General features: G+C 45.3%; 1 protein-coding gene across 1 annotated transcript; it reads right to left on the bottom strand.

Annotated features, from left to right (window-relative positions):
* Positions 1–7,112: 7,112 nt before the first annotated feature.
* On the bottom strand, positions 7,113–10,807 carry MED21 (mediator complex subunit 21). The gene is made up of 4 exons (XM_066550643.1): positions 10,702–10,807; positions 10,322–10,436; positions 9,992–10,092; positions 7,113–7,834 (listed from the first exon to the last, which is right to left on the bottom strand). Exons 1-4 carry the CDS (start codon positions 10,741–10,743, stop codon positions 7,658–7,660), a joined length of 435 nt encoding a protein of 144 aa, XP_066406740.1. The 5' UTR covers positions 10,744–10,807; the 3' UTR covers positions 7,113–7,657.
* Positions 10,808–11,000: the final 193 nt, after the last annotated feature.

Raw genomic sequence — 11,000 nt, 5'->3', positions numbered from 1 at the left:
AATATTATCACTTCATTACTCTAATGATCAGATTCATTTCTGACTCTGCTCCATAGGATTCTTCCTGATAGATTTTCTCTGAAATGAATGGTTTTTTGCATTGTAGCCTACAATTTACTGTGTATTCCACAGCCCATCAAAGTCAGGCCTTCAGATGGGGTTACACAACAGACAATTAAATGTGACCTAGTCATAAAGAACAAGTCACACAGTTCAGGATCACTGGCATCTACAGATGCCGAGCCATTTTGTTAAATCATACAAGCTCATGACAACTTTTGTGAAGAGAAAATTGATCCCTCACTATCCAGCTACAACTGAGATTAAAACACTGCCTTTTATCATGCCCCACCTCCTGAATTCCTTCTTCTGTTAGACAGGTTGGCAGGGATTTATTGCTCAATTACTTTTAATTGGTCAATTAAGGACCAGGTGGAAGGAACCACACAGGTGCAAGTGGATCCCAACTCATTCACCTGAAGCTGCTTCAAAATACCTGCAGAGGAAGCAGCCAAACATGATTGTTCTCTGCTGAAAAATACTAATGCCAGAGCAGATTTGCCCTTTGCACGCTTGAGCACACCAGAACAAGTCAGAGCTGCTCCTTCAGCCTCACTGGAGAATTTCACTCCCTCTCAGCACATAAGCCAGCCTGTTGGAACCACAGGAAGGATTTCTCTTGCTGTTGACCAACACCAGCAAGGGCAGATCCCACCCCGCGCTCCCCATGGATCTGTCTGGCACCTGAAAACCTCAGGCCTTATAGAGTGCCTGGGAATGTGAGTTCTCCTTTGCTGAAGCACTCAGGTTTGGGCTCTTGGATGCCAGAAGCAAGCTGGAACACTCTACCCAGATCCACTGTAGGCACCTTTCCACAGCTGGCTCCCACAGCACAAATTAAAACCATGTAATTTGAACCAGTTCCATCATTTTATGTTCAACTCAGTGCCTTTTGGGGAAGGAGGACGACATCATGCATCCTTTAGTAATCAAATTTAGGTGTGACTTGGCTTCTCCATTGCTGAAGGTGAATGCACATCCATGCTGCAGCCCTAGCCCTGACTGACGCTGTGGGGAGCAAGGAGGGACACCAGGACATCTGCTGTGAGGTGGCATTAGACACTCACTCACTGCCCTTGAATCAATCCAAGATGTTTTTCTTCTTTTTTTGCAGTGTTTCCCTTCCACGATTTTACACTGTGCTTCTGTAAATCCCACAGGAGCTGCACAGAGAGGCACATGCTCTGCTTTGTGGTGCTGAGGACAGTCAGGATGCCTCCTTAGCTTCACACACACGTACCTGGGATTAGGGAAATACAGGATCTGCTTCCACTCCATCAATCACCATTTGACAACAGCTGGATGATTCTGGTCGCTTTTCTGTAGCTGGACAAATTACTGCACTCTCACTGCAGTGCCACACAGGGAAAGCTTCCTGGCAGCAGCCTACTGCTGTTTTTAGACCCCCACCAAGAGAAAATCTCTATTGCCAAAGCTATGCCTTCAGTCCCAAGTCCAGTAAACATCCAGGGTTCTTACTGGCACCTCTGAACACTGCCCAGTTTTCAGAATAAATCCTTGCTTATATTGTTTGCTGACATGAGCATTCAAAATAAAATGGCAGGCTGACTGTTAGAAGAACCCACACTTTTTTTGATACCTCTGCAGAGAAAACAGGGAACAAGATTTTTTTTCTTCTCAGCAAGGTTTGTTAGGTTGGGAACAATTGTATCCTGACTGCCCTGACATTTTTGCTTCTGTATCGACCTTCTTCAGTGCTGAAATAAAATCTGCCTTCCCCTGTCATTCCCAGTGGAAGGCACCAAGCACAGATACTGTTACTTCTGCCTATTCATCATTCTGCAATACCTGGAGAAAGCACCAGAGAAACTCCTGCAGAAGCTGACCTCCACAATCTCAAGTGTAAGAGCCCTCTTCTTCTGAGCTCTTAGCTTCAAAGGTGTTGTGCTTCCTTTAATGAATGTGGCTTCTCTCTCAGGTCATGGCTTGAGAAAACAATTGGGATTTTTTTGTAGCACTTGTGGAAAGTTAATGTGCATTCAATTGCTTTCCCACACAGCCATAGAATGGAGTACATTTTTTCCTGAAAGAAGGCTTTTATTCCAATCTTCTCTTTTTAAGTGGGCAGGGTGGAGGAAGGATGTCTCAGAGCAAAATTACACAGTCCCTACTCAGCTGCAAATTTCTACTTCACAAAATTATTCATTTAGGCCATCAGTGAAGCGTGTAAGAGGCTAAACCCAGGACCCAATAAATATTTACAGTAAGCAAATATCAAGTTAAAATGGTCAGTGGAAAACTGTTTGCACTGTTGTGTTATGCTTTTTGAGTGTTAGGTACAAACGAAATTCAAAAGAAACATGGTTCTGGTGTAAACAGCTGTAAAATAGACAATCCTTTGTGCTCAGAGCATGAGGTGAATGTGTTCAGCTGCTTGTCCATGCCAGGTGAATGAGCAGTAGCAGCAAGAATATAAAATTCCTGGTCTAGCTACAGTGAACAAGCCTACTAGGCTTTCCAGGAAACAAAAATAAACATAAAACCTGCATCTAAGTGTACACAAACAGCATGTAGTCATTGTCAAGCTGCACGCCTTCAAAGCATATTCCACTAAAAACATTGAAACAGAGAGAAGCTCCCTGAAGATCATTTCCACTGTGGATGCCACTTAAGGCAAGCACCTAAAACTGTGCTGACATACCTGAAATGTATGTGAACATAAGCTGGCAAACTTTGTTTTCTGTGCTCTTTGTTGCTAGAACATGGGTTACAGGTAAAAAGTTACTGTCAGTCAATCAATAAAATGGTTTTAAGTCAATAAAAGTCATTCAAGCGTTCTTCCACAGATCTTAAAGAAAAAGCTAGAATAAAATTTTTTCTCTAGCCTCAGGTTTAATCCCTGAAAATTGCACTTTTGTTATTTCTTATGTAAGACTATATAACAAGCGATGTAAAACACAAATACAATTTCTTTCTGTAGAGGAGTCTGCCTTTGTCTAACAGTGAGTCAGCATCATCTGACAGATCAATTTTCTCTAAGTGTAGGATGTGGATTTTGCATATCACACTCTCCAAGGGCACCTGTTGGAAACTTGGGTCGCTACAGCGTGGAATTTCACACCACACATAAGGTCAACTCAGTGGCCTCCCAGCACATCACAAAGTCTCATCAATAGGAATGAGGCTGATATGAGATACCTCAAGTTTTCTGCCCTCTGGATCTGCCTTTCTGTAACGGGGACACGGCATTCCTTAACACGTGGTTGGTTCTTTCTGAAGCTGTACATCTCTCGTATCCATGGGTTCAAGAGGAGGGTCCTCAGGAGGAGTCTAATTCCACTTCCTGAGCAGAGGTCAGTCAGCTGTGAGGTCAGATGAGGCTGGCCAGAGCTTTAAGCAGCCAAGTCTTGAAAAACCTCCCAGGATTTTCAGCTTCTCTGGGGACTGTGTTGCAAAATTTATTTGTCCCAAAATGGAAAACGCTTTTCCTTGTGACCAGTCTGAACCTCTGTTGTTCCAATCTCTGTCCACCATCATCCTCTTTCTGCCAAGCACCACTGCGAACAGCCTGGTCCTGATCCATAAGCCCCCACAGGTGTGGGCAGGCTGCTGTTAGGTCTCCCCAAAGCCATCCCACAGGCAGGCTGCTCTTAGGTGTCCCAAAGCCATTCCTGTTCCCAGCCTAGCTCCCTCAGCCTCTCCTAACAGGGGATGTGCTCCAGCCCATGCTGACCCTGGGGGCCCACAGCTGGTGGGAGTGTTCCAGGTGCACTCCAACATGTGCTGAACACAGGGAAGTGGTCATTTTCTTCTGTGCTCCCCCTAACACAGCCCAAGATGCTGCTGGCCGGTTGTATTCCTGAGCCAGCTGCTGGCTCATGCTCAGCCTGCTGTGTACCAAGGCCCGAGCTCCATCTGAGCAGAGCTGCTCTCCAGCCTGCCAGCCTGTATTGTTGAAAACTCCCAAAATCTTTTGGTATCAAGTCTGTGGCGCTGGCCAAGACACTTTTCCCATGCCACACACAGCAGAAGATCCCAGCTTCCAAGATCATCTGCATTAGAAGCCAAGATTAACTCTATACAGACATTAAGCTAAAATAATGTCAATGCACTTTCCGTAGTACCTTTACAAACAAGTGTACAAATTCCTCTGTATTCTTGTCTCTGAAAAAGAGAACAGCTGCTAGGAGGTGTTCCTTTCCTCCAAGCATAGTTGTTTATAGTAAAGAATACTAGGCTTTGATCAGTTGCTTATGTTTACTAAATTGATTCCAACATCTTTGCCAGTGGGCTGTATGGATTCCCAGCATGAGATGCTCCTGAGATTGTTTTTCAATGGAATTTTCCATTATGCTCTGTACTATCTTTCTTCAAAGCACAATTTGTTTACTGGACAGTACTCCTTGTCCAATATAACATGCAGAACCATTGCTCAACCCTTCTGTTTTCTTCCCACATGCTCTACCTCCATCTATTCTCTTGTCTTAACCTAAGTTTCCTTTCACAACTCTCTCACAGGTAATCTCATATGTTTGTTACCAGCTGCTATGTCCGCTTTGTTTCCACCCACTTTGTCCCCCTCTCTCTCGTATTAAAATTTGGGAAGCAGTCAAGGCTTCTCAAGGAAGACACAATGTCACACAGGCTGAGGATGAGCAGAGGGAGCAGCCCTGGCAGGAGGACCTGGGGGTGTGGGTGAGAGCTGAGCCTGCCCCAGCCCAGAGCCCCAGGGCAGCAGGGCAGGGGGGATTCTGCCCCTCTGCCCCTCTCTGCTGAGCCCCCCCTGCAGGGCTGCATCCAGCCCTGGGCCCAGCACAGGAAGCACAAGGAGCTGCTGGAGCCAGGCCAGAGCAGGGATACCAAGGGGATCAGAGGGATGGAGCAGCTCTGCTGGGAGGAAAGGCTGAGGGAATTGGGATTGGTCAGCCTGGAGAAGAGAAGGCTTTGGAGTGACCTCACTGTGGCCTTGCAGTGCCTGAAGGGAGCCCACAGGAAAGATGGAGAGAGACTCTTGACAAGGGCCTGGAGCGACAGGACAAGGGGCAATGGTTTCACACTGACAGAGAGAAAGTTTAGATTGGATATTAGGAAGAAATTGTTCCCTGTGAGGGTGCTGAGGCCTTAGCACAGGTTGCCCAGAGCAGCTGTGGCTGCCCCTGGATCCCTGGAAGTGTCCAAGACCAGGTTGAATGGTGCTCTGAGCAAGCTGGGATAGTGGAAGGTGTCCAGCAGGAGGTTGGAATGAGATGAGCTTTAAGGTCCCATTCCATTCTATAATTCTCTGACTCACACACTTTTTCAAATGCACTGAAAGTAGGAGTGCTATAAATGACCCAGACCCTGTAATCCTGCATGCCTAACAATTCTTGCCTGAGTACAAGGAGATCACAACCGTCACAGTGGTAGTGTGTTCTGAACAGAGATGTTCAAACCCCAATAGCAGCAGCTGGACAAATCAGCACATGAAAAAGGGCAAAGGATCCACATCTCCAGCCCCTATCTAATGCTTGGTCCATTAAACAGCTGTAGCAAATCAATGCTTTCCCTATTTTCTTGTGTCAGACCCAATAGAAGATACACACTTTGCTGACCAAGCTGCAGACTGTGAAAGAGCAGGTGAAAATCTACAACAGCTCAAGTGTTGAAACATCTAATATACTTATGATGAAACTTATTTATATCTCTGGTTAAGGTCTACTTCCAAGTGTGACTACTTGATGCTTAAACAGCAACGAGAAGCAAGAGCTTCCACAGTTAGGCAGTATCAGGCTGCAGAAATAGAGCAGGTTTCAAGAATAAAAGAATCGAAGGCTACAAAATGAAAAGAACTGTGCTTCCTGAAGATGTACTGTCTCCCACAGCACCCAAGTTAACAAGTGTGAGGTGATGCACATGTTAAGCTGTAATAGGGTATCTACTATGAAGATCAAATCCCTTTTCCAGCGACATATCTCAATTTAAGACATCTCAAACAAAATCCACAAGGCCCAAACTTTTCCCTTTTTTCAAGTCCATTAATTCAAAAAGCAAACAAACAACAAAAATTCACCCCACCCCAATCCAAACCATTTTGAGAAGCACTGGATGTAGTTTTTCCAGAAAAAAACAAAAGCCAGGCCCCAGGACTGACTTCAAATGAAAATCTGGCCTCTCAAGCCTCCCCAGGACATGGGCAAAATAAATCAAGGACAAGCTGCCATAGGCCTAGGGCTGTACTGTAGTCTGTTCACCCTCCAATCTTTTTTTCCTTCTGCAGAATCTGATAGTACAAGAGTTCCACAACAGCAGATTAAATTTATGACTACAGATATGCACATTTCATAAAATATTATTAAGCAATGAAATACCAGTCTCATTAAGTACTTACAGTTTTAGTATTTGTTAGAGGTAGGAACACCTTTGTCTCTTTTAATCCTCAAAACACTGTGCTGTGCTACACTTGTTGCATGCTAAAGGCATTTTTGAATTGCTCTGATTGTCTGGGTGCATTAGCAATATGTGTAACTTTCAAGTCAATGACAGTGTAGTCAATATATAGAAACAGGTGGTTTTGATCAGGAAATTAGCAGATGTTATGTGGCAACAAACATCTTGCAATAACAAGGCTGGTAATTCAAAACAACAGAAAATGAGCAAGTTTAACCCCAAGTTCATGCTTTGAACCCTACATTAGCTGCTGGTTTGGTGTTGGGGTTTTATTTCAAATATCATAAGAGACACTAGTATTTCTCTAGTCCTACAACAAAGAGCAGAAATTAACTCTGTGATTGAGTGTGTGAAGATAAATACACCTCTGTAGAGCACCTTGGGGACAGTGGGAATCTTGCTGCTTAAGATCACAGCATTCATATACCAGCCACTGCTTACACTGAAAAGCAACTTTATGTAATAAGCTATTTTCAGTTTTCTCACTGCTGATTTTTATCCAGTCATCCAATGCTTCCTCATCACTGCCTGCTTTAGAGGCACTCACCAGTTGCCAAGAAAATACAGAATATGAGTAAAAGCAGAGAAATAGCACAAGCAAGAGCAAATGTGTCAGTGGCAACAATGGACTCAAAGGCTCATTTGTGAATTACAAACAAGAAATGTCAATATCAGACACCTGCAGGTTTATTTCTTTGTAAATGCGATGCCAATGACAAGAACAATCGCCCTGTAAACATCAGAGTTTACTTATCCTTTCATATGCTCTGTAAAGAGTGGTAAAGCAGCCAATCAACATTACCAGTGCTGTTAATTAAAACATGACCATCACTGCATTCACAACACTGTCTCCAGGGGACTCTGGCCAACTCCTACGTGTCTGAGGCTTACAAAAAAAAAACATACCACGACCACAGTGGGATTAACTTATACAAATACTTATAATAGGTAACAAATTCGATTGAAGTCGTATTTGTGAACAGAAAGCCCCTTTCAAGTCAAAGAAACATCAATCCACGCCGATCCGTAACAGAGCCCCTGTAGAAGCGTTTCTCACACAAAACCCGCAGCCGAGCGGTGCCCAAGCCGCCGCTCCCGACGCGAGCAGAGCGCGGGCAGCCCCGCGGGAGGGCCGGGCCAGCCCAGCCATTCCCGGTGTATCCAGAGGCGTTCCCGAGGCTCTCGGGCAGGGCCGCGCTGCCCCCTGGCGCTACGAGTCGGGCAGGGGCTGGCTGTGGGTGCCGCTCCGCGTCTTCAGCTGCGACTGAGCGATGTCGGCCAGGGCGCTCTGGATCTTCTCGAGCAGCACATCCCCGCGGTACACCACCTCCTCCAGCCGCGCCGCCGCCTCGTGGTTCTCCTCCTCCAGCCGGTGCAGGCTCGCAGCCTTCAAAGCAAAACCGGGATCATGCCCAGAGATTTCTGGCTGTTTATGTATTTTTCATATATTTGTACCTCTGGATACTACTATCACATAGTCCTAGTATTCTTCCTACCGTTTCCCTTTAGAACAATAAGCTAACCCTTCTAATGCATACTTGGAACTCTGTTCAGTCTTATTCTTATGAAGAAGAAGCCTGACTGGGATGTTTTGTTTTCCAACCAGAATCTGAGAACACACAAGAAATGGGGCAAAGAAGCCCCTGGAACAACTCCAATGGGGCAGAATGCAGGGAAAACTACCTAACCAACTGCTCTTCTAATCGGCAATATTTATTAGATATGCTAATTTGTTAAACTCATAAAATTGTAGAAATCTGATGCTGGCTGTGCCCACAACCATTGGGACACCTGGAAGCTTCCAATAAAGGCCTCCTTTTTATTTTACTATTTTAACACTCTTGCAAGAGTTTGCTCTTTTGATATTAGGCAACAGGGAAAAGCAAGGATCTTCAACAGAACCCTGAAGTGACTTTGCTACTCAAGGATACTGAGGAAACAGCTGGTGCTCCCTAAAAAGAAAAAGGTTCTCTTGTTTAATAGTTGACTGCAACTAATTCACAGATAAGAGCAGAATTTGTACTGTCAACTTCACCAAAAGGGAACTCACAAGGGGCAGGTAAATTGTGCTGAGCATTCATCTAGCAGCTCCTTTTATCATTTAAGACAAGACTTAGATCTGAAACACACACCAAGACAACTTTAGTATAAACAACTTTTTTTCTAGTTTCTAATTAACCAAGTATTATCTACCACTTCTCAACTAAACCTATAGTGCATATTTGTGAGTGTTTCAAGCATCTTCAAAACCATTTATTTGAAGACTATCAGAATATTTAATACTGCACCAAATTAAGAAACAGAAAATAAAAATCTAAACTGGAATCCAAGATAATTTATCTTAAAATCACACCAGACAGAAAGTATCAGAAATTTTTGTGACATGAAGTTCTTCATTAAGACAATAAGAAACTGTTGAAGAATCACCTCTAAGGAAAGCATGTCCCTACTGGATAACCAGCTCCTCCTGCTGGAGCACCCTGCTTTGCCCACACCAGCTGCCACTTCGATCAGACCCAGCTCAGTCATGGAATAAACTGGAATTTGTCTGCAGCAGGCATTCTATCTTCAGCTATTAAAAATGCACTTATAGGAAATTATGCTAGTGTTAACGAGGCCAATTAGGATGTTCAGCAATTACTGTGACTAGAAAAGTTCCCAAATTTAACCTCCTCTGTTTAAAACCAAACGTGATGCCACTGCCAAATCATTTCTCTTTGGCCCATTCGCTGTCAATCTTCGGTAAAACACTTCTGAATGGTTACAGAGTATCAATGCAGGTTTAAAACTTCTAGTGATCTTAAAGGTGCTCATCAGGTTTGTCAGGTTTGTATTCTACATCCTTTATGCATTCCAAAAAGAAAATACGCGATGGAAATCCAGCCATTACAAGTCAAAAAAAAAAAAGAAGATGGTTTTAATAGGTAAAATCTGTGAAATGACAGGGAAAAAAAAACCAAAAACCAAGTTTGACTGGTTCAAAGGAATACTCCTTGTTATTAAAAAGTGATGGAATTATTTTGTGACAGAGCTGAAGAACTTAAAGAACACCCTGCAAACTCTTTAACCAGAAACAAAGTGGAAGAACAAAAGACTTCTGTAATGTTGGTTCTGCAACTACAAAATGAAATGTAAGAAATGTGAGAAAATATGAATTATTACACAAGGGGAAAAAAAGGAATAAAACAATGCACAAAGCATCAGTACTGTTATATTTGTTCTGTTAATATTTGAAAAAAAAAGGATGAGCAGTTTCCAGTATAGTGATGGCATGATAAAATCACCTTATTTTTTTTACATTTTAATAGAAAACTAAGTCTAAAATATTGTCACTGATTATAATCTTATTTGGAACTAGATGCAAGTTCAGTATTTCCACTAAGCCTACAAAGTGCTTACAGGCTACCCTCATGAAAAATTCAGGTTTGTACTAAAATCACTTTTCAATGACCTCATGGCTTAGAGATGAAAAAATGTGTTAAAAAAAAAAGGAGGAAGTTTGCCTTCAGGAGCGTTCTGATACTGGAGTTAGGAAAACTCCTACCTGCAAAGCTGCTGTGGATTCTTCACTGGGCAGGGAATCTATGAGGACATCGATATCCTTGGCAGTGCGAGCAATCAGAGCTGCGAACAGCTGGGCATACTCTGCACAAAACACAGCACAACTCAGGCAATCACTCAGGGAATTAAGAGAAACAAACACAACTCTGCTGTCACAATGCTATGCAGAAAGTGCAGCCGACATCCACTGACGACTTAACCTCCACCACTCCACCAGGTAAGGGGGAATTATTTGCGAGGCCGGATTTTGCATTCCCGAGCGCACCGGGCCGCAGCACGCTCATGTGCAGGGGACGCAGGGAGCCGGACTCACCTTCCGTGGGGTTCACGGGCTGATCCTTGTTTATGGCCGTCTGGATGTTGCTGAAGGAGGCCGGCGGGCCGCACTGCTGCAGCACGCCGATGGCGTTACAGAACTGGTCCGCGAGCTGCCGGCACCAATTAACACGGCGTTAATCACCCTGCCCCACCGCTACAGCCACCCCCGGCTCCCGGCGCACCCGCTCCCGCCCAGCACCCCGGACGTGTGGAGGGTGCGCACCCCACACCCGCGGCCATTCCCCAGGCCGGGGGACTGCGGGCAGGGGGCCGCATCACCGCACCCCCGCACAGGCGGCGCAGCCCGTGCCGTGCCCCGCGGCCCCGGACGAGCGGAGGCAGAGGCCCGAAAATGGAATGTGAGAAATGCCTCACCGAGTTGACGGCGTCCTGCAGCTGTGTCAGCCGGTCCGCCATGGCCGCGCCTCAGTCGCCGCCGCCGCCCCTGAGGCGCGGACCCGCGGGGCGCGCGCGCCGCCTGGCGGCCGGGAGGAACGGTTGGGGGAAGGCGGGGAGAACCCGGCCTCGGCGCGGCTGCCCGGGGCGGCGCTGGAGTCACCGGCCCTGAGGGTGTTTAAGGAAAGACTGGACTTGGCACTCAGTGCCATGGTCTGCTTGGCACGGCGGTGTTCAATCACAGGTTAAACTTGATGATCTCAGAAGTCTTTTCCTAC

This window comes from Molothrus aeneus, chromosome 5, assembly GCF_037042795.1.
Source record: "Molothrus aeneus isolate 106 chromosome 5, BPBGC_Maene_1.0, whole genome shotgun sequence".
NCBI lineage: Eukaryota > Metazoa > Chordata > Aves > Passeriformes > Icteridae > Molothrus > Molothrus aeneus.
This window is presented reverse-complemented; position numbering and strand designations above follow the sequence as displayed.

Excerpts from the sequence above, each read along its gene's own strand:
- MED21 (XM_066550643.1), bottom strand. The coding sequence starts at position 10,743 with ATGGCGGACCGGCTGACACAGCTGCAGGACGCCGTCAACTCG. Across the intron at positions 10,437-10,701 it reads TGCAGGACGCCGTCAACTCG|CTCGCGGACCAGTTCTGTAA; the intron begins GTGAGGCATTTC and ends TGGTGCCGGCAG. Across the intron at positions 10,093-10,321 it reads GCCCGTGAACCCCACGGAAG|AGTATGCCCAGCTGTTCGCA; the intron begins GTGAGTCCGGCT and ends TGTTTTGTGCAG.